General features: G+C 41.8%; 9 protein-coding genes and 2 non-coding genes across 11 annotated transcripts; 5 read left to right on the forward strand and 6 right to left on the reverse strand.

Moving 5' to 3' along the window:
* Window positions 1-579: 579 nt before the first annotated feature.
* On the forward strand, window positions 580-1,111 carry AK88_02224 (uncharacterized protein; the record flags this gene model as incomplete). Its single annotated transcript, XM_012479858.1, has 2 exons — window positions 580-658; window positions 804-1,111. The coding sequence occupies 2 exons, from the start codon at window positions 580-582 to the stop codon at window positions 1,109-1,111; spliced, it is 387 nt and encodes a 128-aa protein (XP_012335281.1).
* A 451-nt stretch (window positions 1,112-1,562) lies between these two features.
* Window positions 1,563-2,354, reverse strand: AK88_02225 (uncharacterized protein; the record flags this gene model as incomplete). The annotated part of the gene is made up of 1 exon (XM_012479859.1): window positions 1,563-2,354. The coding sequence occupies one exon, from the start codon at window positions 2,352-2,354 to the stop codon at window positions 1,563-1,565; it is 792 nt and encodes a 263-aa protein (XP_012335282.1).
* A 1,059-nt stretch (window positions 2,355-3,413) lies between these two features.
* AK88_02226 (uncharacterized protein) lies at window positions 3,414-5,831 on the reverse strand (the record flags this gene model as incomplete). The annotated part of the gene is made up of 1 exon (XM_012479860.1): window positions 3,414-5,831. One exon carries the CDS (start codon window positions 5,829-5,831, stop codon window positions 3,414-3,416), a length of 2,418 nt encoding a protein of 805 aa, XP_012335283.1.
* A 667-nt stretch (window positions 5,832-6,498) lies between these two features.
* On the reverse strand, window positions 6,499-7,701 carry AK88_02227 (uncharacterized protein; the record flags this gene model as incomplete). The annotated part of the gene is made up of 1 exon (XM_012479861.1): window positions 6,499-7,701. One exon carries the CDS (start codon window positions 7,699-7,701, stop codon window positions 6,499-6,501), a length of 1,203 nt encoding a protein of 400 aa, XP_012335284.1.
* Window positions 7,702-10,238: 2,537 nt separating this feature from the next.
* Window positions 10,239-11,816, forward strand: AK88_02228 (uncharacterized protein; the record flags this gene model as incomplete). Its single annotated transcript, XM_012479862.1, has 1 exon — window positions 10,239-11,816. The coding sequence occupies one exon, from the start codon at window positions 10,239-10,241 to the stop codon at window positions 11,814-11,816; it is 1,578 nt and encodes a 525-aa protein (XP_012335285.1).
* Window positions 11,817-12,356: 540 nt separating this feature from the next.
* On the forward strand, window positions 12,357-13,268 carry AK88_02229 (uncharacterized protein; the record flags this gene model as incomplete). The annotated part of the gene is made up of 1 exon (XM_012479863.1): window positions 12,357-13,268. One exon carries the CDS (start codon window positions 12,357-12,359, stop codon window positions 13,266-13,268), a length of 912 nt encoding a protein of 303 aa, XP_012335286.1.
* An 89-nt stretch (window positions 13,269-13,357) lies between these two features.
* AK88_02230 (uncharacterized protein) lies at window positions 13,358-14,458 on the reverse strand (the record flags this gene model as incomplete). The annotated part of the gene is made up of 1 exon (XM_012479864.1): window positions 13,358-14,458. The coding sequence occupies one exon, from the start codon at window positions 14,456-14,458 to the stop codon at window positions 13,358-13,360; it is 1,101 nt and encodes a 366-aa protein (XP_012335287.1).
* A 902-nt stretch (window positions 14,459-15,360) lies between these two features.
* AK88_02231 lies at window positions 15,361-15,432 on the forward strand. Its single transcript has one exon. It is a non-coding gene; the product is annotated as a tRNA-Ala (tRNA).
* Window positions 15,433-15,828: 396 nt separating this feature from the next.
* AK88_02232 lies at window positions 15,829-15,909 on the reverse strand. The gene has a single exon. It is a non-coding gene; the product is annotated as a tRNA-Leu (tRNA).
* A 1,009-nt stretch (window positions 15,910-16,918) lies between these two features.
* Window positions 16,919-19,231, forward strand: AK88_02233 (uncharacterized protein; the record flags this gene model as incomplete). Its single annotated transcript, XM_012479865.1, has 1 exon — window positions 16,919-19,231. One exon carries the CDS (start codon window positions 16,919-16,921, stop codon window positions 19,229-19,231), a length of 2,313 nt encoding a protein of 770 aa, XP_012335288.1.
* A 372-nt stretch (window positions 19,232-19,603) lies between these two features.
* On the reverse strand, window positions 19,604-23,626 carry AK88_02234 (uncharacterized protein; the record flags this gene model as incomplete). Its single annotated transcript, XM_012479866.1, has 1 exon — window positions 19,604-23,626. The coding sequence occupies one exon, from the start codon at window positions 23,624-23,626 to the stop codon at window positions 19,604-19,606; it is 4,023 nt and encodes a 1,340-aa protein (XP_012335289.1).
* Between the last annotated feature and the right edge of the window lie 354 nt (window positions 23,627-23,980).

A 23,980-nucleotide genomic window follows, 5' to 3' on the forward strand; every position in this document is an offset into this window, starting at 1 on the left:
AAAAAAAAAAAAAAAAAATACAATTCACTGGACTTTATACCTTTTCCTACACTCCAGTGCAACAAATTCCATTTTTCTTTCCATACCCCCTTCGAACTGCGCGCGAAAGGAACCCACAACAACCTGTGTGCTTAGTAAATTTTATGGAATGGCGATAAAAACAAAAAAAAATTGCACTTTAAATGTATAGTAAATGAAAAAATAGCAAAACGGAAAAAACAAGAAATGGTCAAAGTGCTGAAAAAAACACCTCAATTGTAGCACACCTTTAAAGCGAAGGGAACAACCATGGCTTGCTTTCGTAAACACTAATGTATTCGTATGCATAGTACACCTTAAAGCATGTCCCATAAGTGAACACGCGCGTATTTTTTCTAATAGGAAAACAAAAAAAAAAAACTCCCCATACAGTTGGCCCCCTTGATACAAACGCATGTACACAAAAATAGAAACATTTTTGTATGCATAGGCTGATGCCATTTACGGGGAATGGTGTGAAAACCCAACAGACGTTCCCCTTGATACGCATATTTGCAAAGATCCAAAAGTATTTCACCTCCCTATAGTTTTGTTTTTTAAATGTTAAATCTTATACCCAAGAGAATCGTTTCCAAAACTCTGCTTTTTGGAAAGAGACCAGTCCAGAGAATTCGCGTGGGTAAAATGGCAAACTGAGAGGAGTAGTAGCCCTTGCCAAAGGATGCAAGATGGTTTTATTGCCTCCCCGTCTGCGTATATACACGTGCATGCACTTTTGTGCTAGCTTATATGGAGTAACCTATGTTCGCTTCCCTTCTACACAGGAAAAGATAAGAATGTCCTGGAGTTAAGCCTAAGTGACGTCAATGCAATTTACGACGATGTGGATGAAAACACACATTTGCACAATAAGGATTACAACCCACTGAAGTATCAGCAATATGTGAAGTACAAAATAGCAGCCCTAAATCTAATTGAGGCACACAAGAATGAGGAGAACAAAAAAACGGCATTGACCAACATTACATGGTACGCCAAAATTAGGGATTATTTTTTTATACACTTTTGCAAGAATCAAATGGAGTTAAAAGAGAAGGTGGTTCCGAAGTTTTTTTATCCAATGGAGAAGTAGCTTTGGCTTTTTTTTTTTTTTTTTGTTAGGTGTGTGAATATTCTTCCGTTTGAGGGAGCGCCTTCCGTAGGTTTCTATTCACGTGAGTGTGTGTATTGTAACACTGTACGGAAGACGATATTTGCCTCTTGTTGGCGCACCCCATGTATCATATTTTTTTTTTTATCGTTTTAAATGTAAATGCCAACTTTGAATGGATGGTGCACGTAGGGGGCGGTGGCTTCCCCGTCACGTAGCAGTCCATGTGAACAATTAAAAAAAGAAAACACGTAAAAGTACGGTGGATGATCTAATCCACACATCGCTTCCCCCTCAGCACCACCACGTGCGCGTAGACCCTCTTCACGTGAATGCAGCGAATTGGTGGGCGGCGGGGGCAACCGCTTGGAAGACATCCCCTTGTATAGAATGCACCCTGAAGGTTCCCGTCCCCCAGATATGCTCATTTTTTTTACTCATCATTGACGGAATAAAAATATTTGTTCCACTTGTTCTGATCGTAAAAGTCGAACGGTATCTCCGTCATGCGCGGTATTTCCTCAGCATTAAATGTGATTACATTTTTTGTTCTCTTATTGTTTACCCCCGGATTTTTATCGTCCTCCATTTGTTCATTCCGGGCGATACCTATATTATCGTGAGCTTTATGTTCTGTGTCCCTCTGTGAAAAGCGTTGCTGGTAATAATATTTTGAATTTGAAACGTCTCGAAAATCTTGGAACAATTTAAATTTGTTAAATGAGTTTATTAAATTTTTTTTTTCATTTATGAGAAGGTCAATTAACTGACTCTGCGATAATTCTTGAAAAAATTTTATTTCCTTTTTAGGTGTATATACACTTATCATTTTTGCCAATGACTTTTCATTGGACAGGATGTTCAGTGCAATTCGTATGAATTCCTCTCTCTCTTTGTAAATGAAGAAGTCATCCCGTAGTGCGTCCTTCACATGGTCCCCCAAAGCGTTGCCATTTTCCCCTTTCACATTTTTGTAAATCGTGTCACTTTCATACAAATACAGCTTGACTCTTAAATACCTGAAAAGGTTGTTCGTCCATATCCAGTACAGTTTTTCGTTATACTTGTCTATGAACTCTACATCTTCTAGCGAGCACTCGTCTGCTTCGTTCACAATAGACTTTACTTTTTCGTGTATTTCCTCGTCCGAAAAGTTCGTTACACTGGCCAGTAGATACGGGATGCACAGCGTGCACAGTAGTGTGTACAGGGCGCTCAATTTCATCTTCTTGCTCGGTTTCATACATGTAAGGGGAGACAGGCACAGCGGCACTAATGTGTAAAAAGAACCCCCCCTACTTTGCAGGAAATTGAACGCCCTTTTTTTCCATGCTTCGGGTGGAGCCCTCGGTGCATTTATATGTTCCCTAATAGCGCGCTGATTTTTAGCCCTGTGTTTCTCTTTTTGCCTATAGGTCTGCTCACAAAGTGTGCGTGCATGTACGCATCTACGTGTCCGACAACATCGGCGCACCCTCGAGCGCTCCTTTCAAAAAAGAAATTTTAAAGTGGACGCATGCAATGTCCTTGCAGTTAAAACGGTGAGAAACATTTTGTGTCGCAGTTAACTCAGCCAAAAGAGGCATTTTTAAAATTCGTCTTTTTTTTTTTTTTTTTTTTATACTATTTTTCTCAACTGCTTTTCCGTGATGTAAATGAGGTCAGGAAAAAAAAAAAAGGGAAGCGACACCAGGCTACACATATACGCATGCACTTATGCATGTGTACACGGTACTCATTCCAGATTTAATCTATCCCCGAAAAGACAAAACCAACTTGGGAGTCCACGCCGGAGTAACCATTTTCGTTGTGCTCCAAATGAGCTGGAAAAAAAAAAAAAAAAAAAAAAAGCCCTAATGCGCCTCAGTTTTGCAAGGGGAAAATGATCTAATGATCTAACTGGGTCTTTTGTTTTTTTTTTTTACACTACATAGACAACGTTGTGTTGCCATAACGGGGAAAGTTGGGGCAAGGAAGTGTGTTCGACCTTGTGTATGACAAAACATGCATGCGTAAACGTGCATACTTGCCCAGGCCGGTACCAAAACAAATTTGACCCTTCCCGCGGGAATAACAAAAGTTGCACGTGGGCAAACCTGAGCAACACACTTTGTTGTGTGTGTTTCCAGCGTGGGCCCGTGCTCCATCCACAAAAAAAAAAAAAAAAAAAAGCGAATAAATAGACACTGGTGTGATGCATGCTGTGTGTTGCGTTATGTTTGGTACGTGTGTGACAGTCTAGCAACGCTAAAACTTCCATAATATTGGTGCCTCCTCAAAATGTTCATCCCCCACCACGCGCATCATTCAACATAAAAAAAAAGTTCCAAATGTGCACATAACATTTGCTACTTTGGTCGTTCTTGCAGTTGCCGCTAAAAAGTTCGTCTTGGTAAATTTTACTTATGCTGCTTTTAAAAGACGTGAAAAGTCGGGTTAGTGACTGTCCAGTCCTGTCATTAATGATGTTCCCCATTTGCAATTTTTTAATCATGGGGAGTAACAATGTGAAAAAATAACATGACCTATTCAAAATTTTTATTCCCTTCAGACGATCCGCCTCGGCATACGCAGGTTGCTCTTCCTTCGAAAAATTCCCCTGCACAGGAATTATTTTTTCGAAGCAAATATCTTCCAAAAATTGCAGCAAATATTCAGAGGACTTGTCTAAATGTTTTGAAATTTCTGCTCTTCGTTTTCCATCGTAAAGACCATTTTGTGCGTACATTTTAAAAAGGGTGATAAATATTTTGAGCAAATCGTACATATCAATTACGCTTATGAGGGAGGCAGAACAATGACCCTTTTTTTTATGAACAAGCAAGGCATTTATAAAGCCATTAAACTTGCTCAAGTAGAGTAAATAAAACAGAGAACTGATTTTATGGCTGGACAAAAAATTACTCACATTGGAAAAAATCACAGTGTTTTCTTTTCCAAAAGGGAATGGCAAATTTTTGTAATTTCTCCGATTGTTGTTGGTGTATTCCGCAGATAATCCCCTTCCCTTCTGCAAAACGATTCGGTACAATGCCAGGATGTTATCCACGAAGGATCCACGCAGTTCTCCCTTCAACCTCGCGCTGCTGATGCAAAATATTGCCATCGTCTTGCTGTTCGCCTGAGTCATAATTAACCGACGGATCTTTGCAAAAACGGCCTCATACACATCCACCCCTGCAACAGTTGTTCTGTGCAAAATGAACAATTCGAAAATGTTGCAAATGTCGATTAAATTTAAAAAATGTGTACATTTTAGTAACAGATAATTTGCTAAGATGTATGTGAATACGTTTCGCTCCTTTGCTTTGAGACTACTATGGATGATGACGGCCATGCTGTGGACGTTCTCCCGCATGACCGCACTTTCTTTATCCCTCTTCTTGTGCACAGGTGAAGTAGCACTATAGTTGAAGCCGATATCACTCTGCAATAAATGTGAGACGCATTGCATTATTTCTCCTTTTGATATTGACGCGAGGTCTTTCTGCACATATGCCACACTATCGTGACGTTCATGCGCATTCTCGTCGACTATCATCTCGTCCATCTCTTCCATGTGCTCCTCCGAGGGAGCAATCCGCCCTGTGCGACTCCCCCCGGAAAAGCAAAACTTCGCACCTCTTTCGAACTTCAAAAAGTGACGTTCTAGGTTCCCATGAATAGGATGGGCTACGTCCCCCAGGAAGCTGATCGATACATACACATGCGATAGGAAAGTGTACATGGGACAACAAGCCGATTTGCATCTGGTCAAAAAAAACATAAAAGCAGACACGTCGTGCAGGTTGAAAAGGTTGTATCCATATCTGGGATATCCTTTTAGTAGGCAATTTGCAAAAAGTGCCTGATCACTGGTGCTGCCCAACCTATGCACGGTGTGGTAAAAACGGTCCATTTCCTCCTCCCTGTTTGTATTCCCCACGTTGGAAAAAAAATAATTCTCTATGCACCCCTTAAAATGTGTGCAAAGGACGGAGAGGAAGCTCAAATTGAAGGAAGGATCCTTTCTCATTTTGTATAAAATATCCATACATAAGACTTGGATAAATTTATACGCACAGAACTGTACCATTTTATCGCACTTGCCTTTTCTTTCTTCCACCAAACATTTTAATATGATCGTCATTTCTTTAATGGTAAAGACACTAACGTTGCGAAGGAATAAGTCTTCCATTTTTGTGTACACTTCTTCCTTATACTCCTTGGTGAAATGATCTCTCAATTTGTGTAGGTTGTGTAAAATGCAAGAAAAGTGGATGTAGTTTCTTTCACATTCTTTATATATATGTGGTAGTAGTAAACTGACTTTCTTTTCTGTGTTTTTTTTTTCTTCCCAAGTTGGTTTTTCCCTCCCAAGGGATTTCAAAATGCGTGTGATTTGTTCAAAATTCATATGTGTTTGACATTCCTGCAGCCACATTTTTTGCATACCACCCCTACTGGTATGGTGGTACTCCCTCGGAGTGCTGAATGGGGAAATACATTTATTCTTCTCTTTATACGTGACGCCGTTCATTCTGCCTCCCAAATGGGCCACTACCACTTGGGCTGGGCCCAGGCTGCGATTCGCCCTACATGTCTGCACTACACCTTCGATGAGCAGCCTTTTTCCCAAGTAGGTAAGAAAATGACGCCCAGAATGTACAGTCTTACTGATCACTTTTTTGTTCCTCCTCAATATGGGAAGTACATTTTGCATTTCGCCTTTTATTGTCATGATTGTTGCTGATTCCCCCCGATGTTTATGGCCGAGCCCTCAGCTTGACATGCCCACTGACGTGGCACCCATTTTGTTAACAAGGCTTCGCACATATGCAGCGAACATATCGTGTACGATTCTGCATAACGCGTTGAAGGTAGGATAAAAAAAAAAATAATAATAAAAATTAAACACAAAAGGAAAAGAAGTTACGTAGCTGTATTAAAAAGGAAAACAAAATCGGAAGTTACACCAATGGGGAAAGGTAAAAAATTAAACACAAAGGGGAAGAGGAGTTACATAACATTAGTGAAAAAGTCGCAAAAAAAAAAAACAAACGCAAAAGTTGGGCTAATGTGGAGAGGGGAAAAAACAATTACAACGTCTAAATTGGGGCAAAAAAAAAAAAAAAAAAGCGGCATGCAACTGCCAAAAGAGATTTACCCAAAAAAGGTTTACCCAAAACGGGGGCTTCAACTTTTATGTATTTTCCACGCGAGAATAAAAGGCATTCCATTGGGGGTACCCCACTTGGTATATGTGTGAACGTGCTTTCCCCAAAAGGCACATCACGCCTTTCTCCCCCGCACAACACCAACACGAACATGAACAAAACCCCGTCCGGATAAACTGCTTGCCCAGCAGTGACCCTTTTCTCTTTGCTTCACTAAAAAAGAAACTTGTGAAGAAAGCAAATTAGAAGCAAGATAAGTAGGCACAACGACTGATTCTCCTGAGAACCCATGACGCAGAATATCCCATCCCCAATGTAATTATGCTTACACTGGCATTTTATATTTGTGTTTTTATCAATGGAACACGCTGCATTCACATCGCAATTCCCGTTGTCCTTCGAGCATTCCTTTACTGTCTTAGGTATGCACTTAAAATAATCTACACTTTCATCAGGCATGTAATTAGCTAAACATCTGCACTGCTCCTTATCCTTCTCCAAAATGTAGCATCGAGCGTTTGGCCCACACTTGGAATATTCACAAACGTGATTAACTTTGAAGTGTACAAAGTTTCGTATTGCTGTGGCGTAGAACTTGGTTTTTATAATTAGCTGTTCCACGTTGTACACTGCGTTATCGATCATGCTGGTCGTTTCTTTCAATTCTCTCCCCTCCTTGAGCAGCCTGTTCTTTATCTTCTGTGCGTGGTCTGAATCCTCCGCAATTTGTTCTCCGGTAGAGGGAATCTCAGTTTGTTTATCTCCGTCTGTTTTTTGTTCTGTGTTTTCTTGTGTTTTTTCTACTGTTTGTTCTTTTGCGTTTTCGTCTGTTTTTTCTTCTGTTCCATTGCCTACATCAACATTTTGGGTCTGAACCAGATCATCCTGAGCTTTTGCGACATGTTTAACATTCGCCCCATTTTTATTCAAGGTGAACGGATTCCCCTGAACGGAGTTACACCCCTGCTTTACTGCTCCCTGCGAGGGGGAGTGGGACGTGGTTCTCAAGTGTGCATTCCTTTGTACATGGCCCATCATGCCTGTCCCCTCCTTCACCGTGCCCATATCAGTATGGTACACTTTATTTTGTCCTTCGGGTATAAAATAGGTTTCTACATTTTGTACAATATTTTTCTCATCGAGGAAAGTATTGCCTTGCTTTGCATCACTTCCTTCTTCTGCCTTTTGTGTGTCACTGTGGGAGGCAGGATTGTTATGATTGGAAGTTGCGCTTTGTCCTTGATTTGAAATGCCCTCAGAGGTGTTATAATCGTTGGTGGTGTCCTGTTGGTTTGGAACATCCACCCCATCCGTTCCTTTCAATTCATTTCCATTCGCGTGGACCCCATTGTTCATCACATATAACAGGAGGAAAATTATAAACGTGAGTGATTTGTTCCACTTTGCGCGTTTCATTTCTTGCGTCTTGCCTATTCATTCGAAAGGTTCCTTTAACTTTGAGGACTGAAAAATGCATATGAGCATTCAAACATTCCTGTTCACACCACGGGGAAATATGGTATGCGTAATAATAACACGCATATGTGGATGAACCAAGAATGAAGTTGGAATTTATTTATCGGGGGAAGCATGAATTGGATGAAAATTGCACTCTCACATTTCGGTTTGAAGAAGTTGGTACGAGAGAGAGAGAGAGAGAGAGAGAAAAAAAAAAATAACCTGGCAGAACAAAGCTGGAACGTCGCAAAGAGGGGAAAAAAAAAAAAAAAAAAAAAAAAAAAACATGTACATGCATGCATACATAACTTATGTAAACATAAACATGCGCATGGGCAGCCAATTTTTTTTTTTTTTCATTTTTCAATTCTCTGCGCACGACAGATGAAAATCGACGATAGACCATTTTTTGTCCCATCTGCGCAGAAACAATTCAGTATATCTATGTTAAAAAAATGGTACACGTTTTTATACACGCGGGCGGCGTCGCCTCCGTTACATGTGCACAGGTGAAGTAGACACAGAGTGAAATGCTCTTAGATGTTGAACAAATGTGGCCAAACTTGCTTCCCATTTTGGTAAAGACATCATCCCTTTCGTGTGCGGAGCAGCGCGAGGAGTGCGAAGTGGCCAGCCGCAAAGACATAGTGGCAACGGAATGGCAACAGAGTAAAAACGACCGACCAGCAAAATTGGCGCCGGGCACGAACAAAACGAAGCATCAACGGAAAAAGCGAAGTCGATTAATCCAAACGGCCGCGGCGAAACTGCGCCGACGAATTCGCGCAACTCGATTTTCCCTTTTGGTGAATCATCGCCCCTCTCTTAAGCGTTCCTTCGAGCAGCGGAGTAGCCATTTTTATTGCCACGTCGGAAAAGTTTATCATTGTGGCAACAAAGTGGAGGAAATTCGGCCCCCCTCTTCCCCACAAGTACTAACTTCATTTGTAACAACATGGATGTAAGAATGTTTGAGATAAATTAAAATGGTCAATTTGTTTTTTTACTTTTTTTTTTGGAAGAAAAAAGTGCAAATTGATGTTTTTTTTTTTTTTTTCTATTCCGTTCGGGGGACACACTTGCGTAGGACGTTTGTCCAAACGAATCGACGGGGAGTTATACTCCCCCTGTGTATCTCTACCCGTTGATACTTTGCCATATGTTCTCACAATGGCAGCACAGAGGTGGGGCACACCGCTCAAGGGATGTCTACGAATGAGTACCTCCCTTTTGGATGAAAATGGAGAGGGGGTGATGCAGAAATGACCATCCGGTTCCAACGTATCGGTCAGCAGATAACCGTGTGACAAGCAGGAAGTGCACAATTCACATTTCTTTATTATGCAAACCAAATGGAGGAAGCACAAAAAGGACCAATCACGCCATAACGCATATGCGCGATGTGTCTCATACCGATTGATTGCTATTGAGATAGGGTATGCCTTTCCGCTAACTGTCCGAGGCAACCTTCACAGCATTCTGTGCCTCCGAATGACTGACCATGTTGCGTAGCTTTACACAAGTATACTACATAAAAAATGTGTATAATCATCTAACACGGGGGGGATATTTTAAAAATGCAGTTAAATTTGTTCTTGCCTCTGATGGTGTATTCATTTGCAATTATTTATTATTTTTTTAAACCACGCTGTATATGAGTCTGCATTGGCTGAATTAACTCTCTCTCCCTCTTGGCCCCCTCAAATTGAGGTTCCATTTGTTGGCCAACCCCCCTTTGGGACATTCTTCTAAAGATAGAAGATGCATGTACATGAATAAGAGAGTTGACGTGGGTGCAACTGGAAGGTGTTCAATTGGTATATGCTACACCTACAACTTCATACACGGGAAAAAATACGTTAAAAGGGTTACAACAATTTTTGGGGCCTATCACCGCGGTGACGCCTTTTTTCGGAGAGGGACAAATGGAAAATAAAAAAAAATATCCTATTTGGAGGAAAAAAAACAAAAGAAAGAAAGAATGATCGTTGCAGGTATTCACCTAGTGTTCACTTCATTTTTTATGCACTTGTTTTCAAGGCGACAAAAACCTAACGGCTCCATCTCCTTATGCGTATATCAGTTGGTAAGTTCATTTGGGTGACTCCGTTTTAGTTGTGCGTATTTAGAGATTCATGCCAGATGCAGAGTCCTCCGTGGAATCACCTTACTTCATTTTTAATGACCCAATGCTCACAGTTCGCACTTGAACAAAAGGGGGGCTTTTCTCAACCTTGCGCGGAGATCAGTAGAAGGTAGCATTTTTTTTTTTTTTTTTTCCCATATTTTTTCAAGGTAGCAAAAATGGGGCTATGCCAATTAGCCTCTCGTTTCTGTGCAGCTTACTAATTATATGTAATGAATACAGGTTAGAGTGGTAGCCCCTCATCCGCGCATGTATGTGCAGGTATAGATGGGGGCCTACGCACATACCTAACTGCGCACCTCCTTATGCGTTGCCCTCTCGACAGGGTCGTTTTTGAAGTGGCTGAAGAATGAAGGGGTTCAGCGTCAGCAGTTTGTTCGGCCCCAGTAAGGGGGACGGCCCAGCTGAGGAGGGCGTCCAAGATGGGGAAGGTAACAAAGCCGAGGAAAGTAGCAAAGTTGGGGAAAACCACGAAAGTGGGGAACCTGGCGAAGCGGAGGGAGGTGGGTCCCCCCCGGAGGTGAAGAAAGAACCCAAACAACTCGGAGACATAAACAAAATCGCGTTTTACGAAGCGGTGCTAAAACAGCTGCAGGACGACGATCTAACCGATTCGTTCGAAACCCTGAGGAAGGAAATAAATTTGGAGGAAAGTAAAACGGTGAAGGAAAATTACCTGTTCAAGTTATACTCGAAGAGCTTATACAAGGGTGCGTCTGAGTACGATAGGGATATTGAGGGAGAGGATGGAAAAAAAAACGACCAACGGAATGATCAAATTGCAAAGTTGAAGACATACGGGATGTTACTGAAAAATGCACAGCTCCGTAGTAACAATGAGACTGTGCTAAATTTGGATTCATTAAAAAAGGACAAGGGAGGAAGGATAGAATACTCTTATGATATTACTGACCGAGTGGAATTAATTCACCAGCATAAAGTCACTTGCTGCGCAACGAACAGCACAAAAAATGTACTGTGCTCAGGTGGAGCAGATCACGTTATAAAAATTTGTAAAATATATGAAAATGTGAAGAAGAGAAAAATACACACCATTGACAATAAACACATGGGAAAAATTAACTGTCTGAAATTCCACCCTGTAAAAAATATTTTATTTTCAGCTAGTGATGATTGTACTATTCAAATTATTGATGTGAGTAAAATATTAAAAAAGCAGAAGCCACAATTTAGGTACAGAAGAAATATAAGAGAAAAAATAAATGATCTCCCCAGCCAAAATGTGGTCATACAAGATAAAAATGCCTTCGTACATTTATATGTCCATCCCTGTGGAGATTTTTTATATGCCTGTAATAAAAATGAAAATTTTGTTAAACTGTTCGATTTGGAAACATTATCTTGTTTCACTTCGTATGAAAAAAAAGATCAACATCATAGTGCCACCATCAACTGCATCAGTGGGACTTCAGATGGAAGTTTGTATTCTTCTGTGTCTCAAGATGGACATATAAAAATATGGGATGGACATGAGTCCAAATTAGTATATACAAAATTGAATGCTCATAATGGCTATTCCGTAGAATCTGTTACCTTTAGCAAAAGTAATTATTATATGCTTACCTCTGGACTTGATGGGCAGACAAAAATTTGGGATATTCGAAATTTTGAGTCCCCCTTCACCTTCGGGAATGGATTCCTATCATGCACTTTCAACAAAAGCATTTTCATGAATGATGAACATTTTATCGCAAATGTTATTCAAACCAATGACCACTTCACTTCCAAGTTTTACATTTACAATGCCTACTTTGGTAACCTTGAATACAATGTGCAGAATATACATAACGACCAGATTGCTGATATCGCCAATGCTAGGGATGGGCTGAATGTCCACACTGCAGGCCACGACTACGTCTGCAAGACGGTGAGGATTGATCAGCGCCCCACGCACGACGGGGGGTGACCCGCCGCGTGAAATTGATACGACTCATCGACGCAGCACACACTAACGTAACCCGCTCCCTACCCCTGGGGGTATTTTTTCGTAAAACTGCAACACAAGATGGGGCCCTTCTGCCGAGGGCCAATCACGCATTGCGTGTGCGAATATGAGTTCACCCTCATTTGTGTACCCCGTTCGGCATGGGCTCCGAGCAGAGTAACGTGCATTATCTGTCTAACTCATAGATCCATGTGGGCACCTCCCACTGAATATATGGTCCGCATTTTAAAAGCGGCACATACTTTTTTTTTTTTTTTTTTTTTTTTTTTTTTTCTCCTGCGCGTAACGAACAAAATAGACGCCCTAAACATGCTACTTTGTAGGGTTGGCAAAATTTGCACAAAATAAAGTGAACTCCGCGCGCCAGGCGCCCATTGGAAGGGACATAAAATTTGTTGCGATGTCAAGTGGGTGACCCCAATAGCTGAGCTAATCCATGTGCGCAAATGTAAGAGGGAAAAAAAAAATTGCATAAGCGGCTTGTAATTTGTACCACACATTATGAAGCACGCGCGGGGGGAAAGCCTGCTCGTGAAATTGGGGAACTGCTCCACCCCAGGCACGACCAGCAGTAGTGATAGGAGTGAAGAATGCAGCGACGATTGCAATAACCGGGGTAGCAGCCGCGGAGAACATAGCTCCTCTGGGGCATCGCTGCATGACGAGGTCGAGCGCACCATGGTGAGGAAGTACATCAAAGGGATGAAAAAATATAAAGAGAAAAATGAATTTTACCACTTCAAAAAATACTTAGCAGAAAGTAACGTCTTTTTTGTATTCGTGGACTTGTTTGTGAAGCTGATACGGAACAGGGAGAGAGTGGAAAATCCCTACGACTACGTCATGAAGTACTTTGGACAAAGAAGGCACACCTCAGAGGACGACGCTCCCAGGAGACATTTAATCAATGAAAATAAAAAGTATAGAATAGAAAATGAGCAGCTGGTTGGGAAAATAAACGAGCTGCTTGTCCAGTTGGAAGACCTGCGCAAGAGAGATACCTGCGATTTTATTGCAAACTGGTTTTTCAAAAACGGCGATGAGCAGCGTGGCTCGTCTGATCTGTTTGGGAAGGAGTTTATGGGCATGGGTCATAATGGGGAAAATGACCCAAGTGGACACAGCACCCGGAACAACCCGAACGGGCTGCATGGCCACGGAGACTATAGCGAACCCCCTCACTTTGTATTCACTCGAGACACATTTTATCTCTTTCTGAGTTTCCTGGACGATTCCACCAGAACGCAACTTCGTGAGGTGCTGACGGGGGGGTCCACCCATGCAGGGAGATCTACCCTGTGGGGGGAGATACACAAGGGATTGTGTGTGTTTGTAAATGACTACTTGTCTTTGGAGAAGCTGGGTGAGAAGGGGGCTCACAAATCGAACAGGGAGAAGCATGGCGGAGAGTAAATGGGCCTCACACTGCACCATCAAGCTGCCCACAGTGCGTTTTCAAAGTAAGGTCCGCTTCGCTACCCTGCTGCTGTACTACTGCGCAACTATGGCGACTTCACCGACTGCGCGCAGAGAAGAATAGTGGTGAAGAGGGTGATGTAAAATTTATTCTTGGAGAAAAAGTGGAAAACGGTATCCACCAGCGAATTGGACAAGTGCTTCATTTTAATCACATTGACTGGAGAGAAGGGTCCACAAATACGATTACCGAATGTTCGATGGGTACTCTGTGGTAGAGTAAACCTGGATCTGTCTACCACAATGAGCTCATGATAGGTATTTAAAAATTTATATTTTACATATAAGTACATTTCTGTGTTTTGCAACATATCAGCGTAAGACATGTCTTCCCTACAAGGAATCTTAATCAAGGGCTTGGGCACATCACAAAAATGGGCAAAGGAAAATTCGTCATTGAATAGAAGGGAGCTGTTTTCAATTCGAGATTGCAAAATTATTGTGAGGTCGAGGAAAGGACCTTCTAAATCATTCTCTGTTATGGCGCCCATATTTAGGCAATTATTTATATGCTGTTCCTTTAGGGTTAAATTTCCAAATAAAGCCTTCTCTATAATAAGTCCATTTTTCCCCCCCTCTTGTTTGAGTTTTTCACAATACACACTTTTTAATTCCTTAATTTTATTTGTGTATATGACATCTGCTTCCACGTGCAACTGTCTCCTGCATGTCTCAATGGTGGACTCATCAATGTACCCATTTAGCACATCGTAGTAGAATTTTTCAAACTTGTTTGTTAATATTTGATAAGCCTTTTGAATGTAGTGATAACATTCTTCGTGTTCGAGGGACAATTTGTTGTGCACACTGAACAGCTTGGAGAGTTGAAGGTAACTCTTCCTGATAGTTTTTCCATCCGCATTGCTACTGACGCTCAGGACGTCATAGTACTTTGGCTTCACACTATGCTGACCTATTCGCTTGATCTTCTCCACGTAACTCCTGAGAAGATACTTTTTATTTTCGCTATTCATGGAGGTGATATTCCAGAAGGCGTTGTCATGTGCCCCAACTGCTTCTGTACTATTACTTGGACTCCTTGAAACGTCTCCTTTGTTGGCGCTTAGCCCCCCAACTGTTCCCATCACACTGCCATGCACTTGGTCCTCCCACGTCACCCGTTCCATACTGTAGCGGTGAAGTGGCAACGGGGGCACTTCCCAAATGTTAGAAGTGTGGGTGAGCGCACGGGTTGCACTTTCAAATGGGTCCACGAATCAAAGAAAAATTAAAAAAAAAAAAAAAAAAACAATGTAAGAGCGAACCAACACAGAGTAAATTCAACTGCTGAAACATGTGCAGCATTTCCCCGCATGTCGCTATCCCCCTAGACCATTCGCAAAAATATCACTCATGGTGAAGAAGTCCCAGGTTGAACGCACCTAACGAGGTACTGTCCTTTGTATTTTCCCTTTTACACACAAAGCGGTAAGGTAAACGTGTGAAGAGCTTAATTGGGCAACAATTCTCCCCTTTCCCTTGCCCATATTACGCACCCAGGGTGAAGTGAATTATACTCCCGCCAACGGTAACCGATGTATCCCTAACCCTCAGCATGTGTTCCTCTTTTAAAAATTCGCCCTGACTGAACTGCATTGCATTTTTGTTTTTGGTTTGATGCGTACGCAACGGTGCAATTTAGAGGAAAGAGAATCTTGAGCGATGTTATGAACACTCCCTGTTGTCACATATAAAATGAACTCTATTGCATGAACAAGCCGTTCGTGCTACATCACAAATGAGGGGGAAAAAAGTAAAATGATGTCGAGGGGCACAATTATCATTTGGAATACGTCCACGAACGGGAAGAGGAGGATGTGTCCCCAAGAGGCCATCCTCGCTGCAGAGAAATTTGCTCAAAATTGAACAAAATATTTGGAGTAACCGTATGGAAACAACCTTTTAGAGGATTACAACGAAACATGGAATGAGACATTCGCCCACTGTGGCCGCACGAAAAATGTGAGTGGGTGCTACGCTGCGTAAATTAGTTGCGCTGTATGGGCAATGTATGATAATATATATTCTTGGGCTAGTGGTGTAGTGGTATCACGTTCGCTTCGCATGCGAAAGCTCCCGGGTTCGATTCCCGGCTGGTCCATTTTGCGTATGTCGATTGGACAAAACACAAAGGTAGCACCCAGAGGTTATGAAAAAACATTTTTATTTATTTTAAAATTTTCAAGTTTTGCCCTTAATAGTATATAACTTCTCCTGTTCCCTTTAACCAACGCCGCATGTATAAAAAAATATCCCATCGGTCGACATAAACAATAAAGGCTGGAGATTTCATCAATTCGTTGAAGAAAATATAAAACAGGTTCCTGCACAATACAAAATTCTTCGACAGCTTTTTAAAAACATACATATATATATATATATATATAGTTGCAGGAAAAATAAATTATTTTAATTTGTATATAATAAATTTGCTTCTCATATCTCATCCTCTTCTTTCTCGACATAAAGGAAATTTGTTATAAAATTTTTTTCCTTATGACAGAAGCGGGATTCGAACCCACGCCTTATACAGACTACCGTCTGAAGGTAGCGCCTTAGACCACTCGGCCATTCTGTCCATAACTCATTGTACCTACAAAGCAAGCATGTATGCTCCATTGCGCACAATAAAATGGGGCATAAGCCACGTATGCTGCACTGGCCCCTCCACAAATAATATGAACATTTCATTCACTCCAGGGCCTATATCCCTTCACATACATATCTGAAAAAATAAAAAACGTCGTGCGTGGATTCCTCCATGGTCCGCCAGGCAGTATTATTTAAGTTAATAGCTCGTTTCTTTAAAAAAAAAAAAAAAAAAGAGAAGCGAACCTAAATTGCCACGTACAAAAACACAATGGGGATAAGTGTATAAACCCAGAGTAGGAAATAGATGGACGAGTACTGTCACACCTGCCTGATGAAACAATTGCGACGTTGAAATACACAGTGTGGTTACAACTGCACGGAAAGAAGCAACCAGTTCAAGCTTCCAAAGGGGGGCAGAAGGTACCCTCCGGGCACTACCTCCTTATATATGTACTCTAGTCCAGGAGAGAAAACCCATCCCTAAAGTGGCTATCAGAAACAGGCGACGAGCCCCCTTGAAAAGAGGACCACCACGGAGCATAAACATATAAAGGAGCACATACACACGTGCACACTTGTTCGATGCAATGTAAGGAGGCACACGGCCCAATAGTACGTCTGCCCAATTTCAAGCAAACGTGAGAGGTGCTTTTTTTTTTGTAGCCAATTAGGAAAGAAGCTTACCTCCACTACCTTTCACATTCATGGTGATCTGCGCAGAGGGAAGAATCACAAAGCCTGGTTGAACAACGAAGTTGTTAAAATATTTAAACAAAAGTGAGGTATTAAGCCATTTATCTGAACAAATTTTTTTTTGTTTTTCCTTTGCACAAGAATCGGATCAGTTGCAAAGGGGGAAAAACGAGAGAAGGTGTACACCTCTGCAGATGATTGCTCTTTTACATGATTGATGGCATCGCATGCCGCTCAAACGTATGAGTAGGTCCCCCCCTGGAGATGCTGTGAAAATGCCACCGTGGAATGACTAACATCGGATGCAGCCACTCTTACTCCTGCTACTCGTACCGACCATTGGCAACTGCAAGACGGGAAGAGGGAGCAAGCAAGGGGGGGACAACCGCCGCTACAGCCGCAACCGTTTACACATTGCCCTGCTGGTGCTCTCCCTAATTTGGTTCAGCCAAAATGTCGGCTCTGTTCAAGCATACCGGTTTCCCCGCGGCGGAGAACAGTTGGGCTTTTTTCCCAATGCAGGGGCGAAGAGGCACAAACGCCTTTCCCCCAGGCGGTACGCCAAAAGGGGCAGCGGCACAATTGGTAGTGGCAGTGCAAGGGGTGAGAATGCGATGGTCCCAAGTGAAGACCACCTGCCCACAACCAAAAGCACATCAAACAGTTACTTCAACTCCCTCTGCTACAACAGTGTGCTAAACAAGAGCGTAGATGAAAATGTAAATTTCGAGGATGGGATGGTGAGTTTCTTCACACTGAACCCTAATCCGAACATTGGCTTTTTGGTTGGCAGGATACAGAGGCGTGGTGGAACGGATGCGGTGCGCAGTGACGCAGCGGAAGAGTTAGAAGCAGCAGATGAGTTAGACGCACCAGAGGAGAAAGACGCGACAAAAGAGACGAACGAGGCGGCGACCCCTCAACCAAAAAGTACAAAAAAAATTCGCCTCAGGCTGAAAAGAGGATACATGAACGAAGTGTACGACAGGGAGAAAAAAAGGCTGAATGAAGTGCTGCTTTCTTTTGAGGACAAAAGTATATTCAAGGCCTCAAAAAAAAAAATAAAAGAAAACATACTTCTCCTAAATGGACAAACTGTTAACATAGAGGTGATAAAGCAATACTTGTTTCATAAATTAAGATTAGAGTATTATGAGAGCATAAGGGACCAGAAAAAGATCCTGACCTTAGATCTATGGTCCAAGGAAATTAATGTGTCGGTTGAGAATCTGAAAAAGCTCATTGTTTATATTTACAAAATGAAGACGCTGGTTCAGAAGGACGATGAAGACTTGCTCATTAAGACGTACTTTTACAACAAGACGAATATGTTTAGTTTGTTCAGGAACGGTGCTGCAGGAGGGGGGGATGTGGTGGCCCCTTTTGACTTTTCCGTGCCGGACGTGGGTTCGCAGGTTGGCGATGCAGGGAAAGAGAGCCAACTTGATGTGAGAAGCAAGAAGGGGGTAGCTTGCAACGGGGTACCCGCTACAAGTGAGCGAGTTCCCCCTGCGCCACTCCCCCCCAAGCGGGACATCTTCACCGACTACTTCGACAATAAGGAAGTGGTGCTGTACAACGACTGCGAAAATTTAATAAACTCAGAAGTTCAAAAATTCATTGAGTGCATCAAAGACATTGTCTTTTTTGAAAATTCCATTTACATGATAGAAAAGTTGGAGAACCGACCCCCCCTTCTGGAGGAAGTAGCTTTTGCATATAACTATGATAAAGATATTTTCATACAAAAGTTAGAAGTTAAAATAAAATTGTCTCAAAAATTGCTAATATATTTTATCCCTCTAATTAATAACATTATAAGGAAAGCTGAATCCAATTTTAGTAGCAACTTAAGTGAAGACGATTTTTTACTGGTGAGCTTAGATGCAGTGAAAAACGGGTTCAGAAGATATGATGTGGAAAAATTAGGAATAAAAAATTTGACAAAATATGTTTACATTTGGGCCAAAAATAGCACCTACAATTATTATCAGAAACACAAGTCCTTCGTTTCCGTGTCCCCACATACTTACAAAGATTATAATAAGATAAAAAAATTTGAAGAAAGTTTTGAAGACAAACATGACAGAAAACCGAGCATCAAAGAAATCGCTGACGCATTGTCTATGACCATGGAACGGGTTCAGAAGGCTCTCTCCTCAGCTGTAAACGTAATAGATGCTGAAAAGCCAATTGTGTATCAAAATAATAATTCAGCCCACCCAGAAAAAAACACCTACACAGATTTAATTGTCAATGCGGATGATATACATAGCATGAACGAAATTGTTTACAACGACCTTGTGATAAAGGGACTACGAAAGTTTATCTGCAAGTCGCTAAAAAAAAAAATAAACAAACTAATTATCTTTATGAAGTTTGGCCTTTTCTTAAGAAAAAAAATTTACACTGATGACGAAATTTGCCACACGCTCCACATTACGAAAAATAAATTACAAAAGCATTTTAAGCTCTCCCTAAATGAGATCAAAAAATATATTAAGAAGATTAAGAAGAATAAATCCGATGCCGATTCCAACTTGGACTTTTCTTCGTACTTCAACTTTTCTCAGTACGACTTTCTGGGGAACGAGTTTTCACAAATTTTGATATAACTGCTCGGTGCGCGTATATACGTGCGTGTATAGGGGCGTGACGAACCTCTTTGTTGAAGCCGCCTCCCCCTTTGCTCTTTCCGTTGGGAGGGCCATATCGTCTTCCTTTTTTTTTTTTTTTTTTTTTTTGTTTCGTAAGGAAAAGGTCCTTTTCGGAGTTACACCTTTGTGTCTAACATTTGGCGTTAATATTTGCAAATTTTGTTTTTCCACTTTTTTTTTTTTTTTTTTTTTTTTTGCAAACTGCATTTAGCTTCGCTGTATGATCTTGTTTTTGTTTTCTCCCCGTAAACTTGCAGAGCCGTCCGTTTTTTGTCGACACGTTGCAGTTGAGAAGCGGCAGGGGCACACCGTAGACAGACACACGTACGCTCAAGCCGCCTTGTACTTAAAGTGCACCATCGCACCCCCCTTCTTGTGGGACATCTGTACCCCCTCAACGATCCTCGAGTAAAAGCAGTTGTTATTAACCGTGACGTCCACGAGGGATTCATCCAAGTCTACATTTTCGTATACGTCTTTACCAGTGGACTGGAATCTCCTTCCTGGCAAGCCTTTCAGAACGTCCACATTTTTATCAGTACATAGATCTTCATGCTTGGTGTTGTTTGCGGCCACTGCTGCAGAGTGCGCTTTCGTAGACTCAACCTCATCGGAGCATTCTTTCTTCACAACGTCGATGGTGGCCCCAGAGGAGGCCTCTATTTGGGGAGACGCCTTTGGATGTGATCCTTCCCATTCCTCGTCAGTAGAAAACTCCAAGATGTCAATGTCTGAGTCGATGGACTCACTGGAACCCTTGCAGGAACCCTTCAAGTCGTACTCGTTAAAATGCTTGACCCCGTTATCCTTGCCATCCGTTTTTATCAAATACTGGCTAATGAACACATCGTTGGAATTTTGGCTACCTGAAATGCGACCCGACTTTTCATACATCTTTACATTATTCAGATTAAAAACTTGAACTGACCAATTTGATAACGTTTTTTTTAAGCACAAGGAGCCATGAACTCCAACGAAAATAATTTTTGTTAAGAATTCTTCATTTCGGTTATTCATTAGGAGGTAGTTTCCATGCACATTCATTTCATCTGGCAGAGTTTTGTGGTGTTGGAAGGTTAGTATGCCTGAGAGGGAGATGTATTCTACGTCTAGGTGTGTGTCATCTTTCTTTTCCCCAGCTACGTCTGAAGTGAGGTCTTCCAGACCATGTTCAGGATTTGTATCATCCGTTACTAATGTGTCGCTTTGTTTCTCCTTCGTTACTAATTTGCACTGGGCTTCGCCTCCCCGGCGTTTCAAAAAGTTGGCCGTCAAGCCTGTCACATTGAGGTTCAAGATAACCTGCAGGGCATTCAGAATGATACACAGATCTTCCGTCAAAATATGAGCACTGGAGATGGAGCTATTTTGCTTATTGTACAAGTTCATACTGTAATGGGTGACTGTCACGGAAATGACGCTCTTGATGTGGTTCAGTGCATCTCTGGCTTCGTACAGGCACTCGTCATGGACGTAGTTGTTGTTCACCCAACTGACTTGTTTAGAAACTTGTTTATATTTTTCAATCACTTCCATGGAGCGCTTACTACAGTCAGATAGGGTACCATACGTGAAGATGTGCTTTGAATGATCCAGCATCAACTCTGTCACATCTGCCTTTATGGCCCACGGGGCATCAATTACACAGAACTGGAAGTTGTACTTTGATAAGCAATCGCAGAGGTTCTTCTTCAATGTGGATACATTTTGGTAGGATCGATTTTCATCCTCCGCTTTATTATGGGCAAGGTTCATTACGTCTGCTTTTTCTGCACCACTGTGTTGGATGGTGTCCACGTCCTCCATGGAGATGACCTCATTCGCGTGATAAACCCTGACGATCTTAATTTCTGAGAGGTCCATATTTCGAGTGCTCTTTTCGTAGAGTGAACTTTTGTACTTCCTGTTCATGAAGCTTAGCACTGCTTCCTCCTCCTTGGCGAGCAAAAAAATGAACTTGAGTTTTATTCGATTTTCAAAGGAGAGGTAGTAGAGGCCATCATTCTGCACAAAGTGGTTGACCCCCACGATGGCGTAGGTGATTGGGTTCAGACAGAACTGGATGTTGTACAGGAGATCATGTGCGTGATTTAGGTTGTTGGGGATGTGTCCTCCATGTGCGCTGCGTTCACCATGTGGGTGGTGTCCCGCTTCTTCTCCTTCCTCCCCGCACGGAACTCTCTTTCGAGCCTCCCTGTTAGACAACTTAATAGCACATCTGATGAATTTAATCGATTTGTGATAATTCCGGAGTACCTTATAGCATGACGCAATGTTAATGTATGTTGAAGAGTGTCGACTCTGCTTAAAATTGCGCAAGCTCTGTTTCATATAATATATGGCTTTCTCAAACTCACCAAACTTCATACAAACATGACCACACACATCAGCGATATCTTCATCCGCCTTCAAGGAGTAATAATTATCGTAGCATTCTTTTATGTCCAGGAGGATGTCCTTCTCTGTCCTTCCATTGATGTTGGGGTAGTTGATCAAAGTGGTGAACACATTTCTTATGTTATAAAAAACATCCGAGTCATGATTAGAGTACCTCAGCAAAGAGATCAGCTCCTTTATGCTCACATTAGCAGGGTTGTTGTTGATGTTGTGGATGACTGCCTTTTGCCAGTTGATCAAGACATCAGGTGGAAACTGTTCCATGTTATCGTAGAAGGAAGAAATGGTTCCCCCAAACTTTATCGACATGCTGTTTAAATTTTTTAAGTTTATTTTTTTCATCTTTTTGTACACACATTGGTCATTCGGGGGTAAGCGGCCTGATAAGCGATTACTCAGATCCGTTTTGTTCATCCCTATGCTTCCCTTCAACCTGCAGGAGGAAGACGCCGTGCTTATTTGGTGCTGGTACCTCCTCTTTAAATACCCATCCTTAGAGCTTTTCTTAAAGTAATCAATAATATCAAATTGATTAATTTCCCCTCGACTATCCTTTCGCATCCGCTCTGTTAAATTGGAGTATGTTAAGTTTGATTCATCACCAAGGCTATTTCTTCCTGATAGAAAAACTCCTTCTTCCACCTCCGATTCATAATCGCCTCCCCCCTCATAATGCTTCTTATGCATTAATAGGGTGACGATCTGAAATGTGTCCGAGTAGGGGGTATGTATATAATGCCCACCCCGAGATAGAAAGTACAAGCAAATGGCATTTAAGTTAACCATAAAGGAAAGACTTCCATGAACTACAATATGTGGATCCCTGTGTCCCTTAAATTCTTCATAGGATTGATAACCCTTATCACCAATAAGGCATAATAATTTATTTCCACTCAATTTAAGCATCCTATCAAATAAAATGAATGCTCCGACTGGAAGGACAAAGGATAATGGTTGATTGAAGTAGGAGTACAACTTGAGCACAGTGTAAATGTCTTTATATTTTCTTAAATAATCTGATGGCTTATCCGTTTTTTCCTTTTTAATTTCTTCATCGATATTGACTTTTTCCCAGTCCCATGTAACAGACATACGTAGCATAATGTCTGCATTCGTTTTGTCTTCTTCTACATTTGGCGAGTACACAGAAAGAAGGGCCCTCCTGAAATCATCCTGCCCATTAACAACCCACGCATCGGTCAGCAGCGAATCCAAGACGTAGTTGCAAATTAGCACGATGGGTGTATTTTGAGGAATATAACTTTTGGAGACTTGTAAAAAAATTTTGTCTTCTGTTTCATTTCCATCAAAGTAAGCAAAATCGAGCATAGAAAAATTTGCATAATTTCTTACCCTTTCATCTGAATAATCCGTATCGTTATACGAAGAGGAGTAGCTGGATGTGTTTGTTGAAGAGTCGTAATTGATTTCTTCATTTTTTTCAAATTCAGAGTCATAATAAGAATTGTTTTTACTTGTGAATGTTCTATCACAACTCTCCCTTGTACTTATGAACCGCTTCAACCTCCCATTGTTCATGCAATACGTGATGTTGTCCTTCGCTATGTCTGTAAATACATACACGAATGGCCTGTCCGGAAGATTCATGCTCTTAAAATATTTCTGATATTTGGTTAATGCTCTTAAAATGAGGTACGTAAATTTTCCATGACCTGCTCCTATTTCTAATATGTATATGGGTACATTTCTGTTGCACTCGTTGCTGTTGAACCAGTCCTTCATGTAATTAATTATCACTCTTGCGTAGTCCTTGGCGATTTTGCTATTGCTGGTCACGAAGGACGGTACCACATTTTCCTTCCACGCGTTGATGGCCGCCCTCCGGTAGTAGTTCTGCAGCAGGTCCCATATGACACTGTCGCACAGCGGCTCCTTGCTCGCCACGCAAAATTTGCTCTCCGGGTTCTTCTCGACGATCACCTCACCGCCCATCATTGTGCAGCGCTATAAGGTAAGCGGTAAAGGAAGCGTCAAGTCAAGCGGCAACCGCGCAGGGAGAGGGGACACGTTAAAGTGTCACCTGGAAACAGTGTCTCAGTGGGAAAACGCCACCCCGTGCGTCCAGTTCGACGTACCTAATACAGACGAGAATGTACGAGGCATAACCTCAGTTCCGTTTGCCTATTTTTTTGTTTTATTTTTATTTTTATTTTAGTTCTTGGTTCCAAATGGCCAAACACACAATAGGGAAATTTCGTCCCGTAAGGGGCCCCCTCTTGACGCGCTAAACGCTGTCTAGGCAGGCCTGCTGTTCAACGGAAAGGAACCAAGTTGGCGTCACCATCAAGG

This window comes from Plasmodium fragile (genome assembly GCF_000956335.1).
Source record: "Plasmodium fragile strain nilgiri unplaced genomic scaffold supercont1.21, whole genome shotgun sequence".
NCBI classification, from domain to species: Eukaryota; Apicomplexa; class Aconoidasida; order Haemosporida; family Plasmodiidae; genus Plasmodium; species Plasmodium fragile.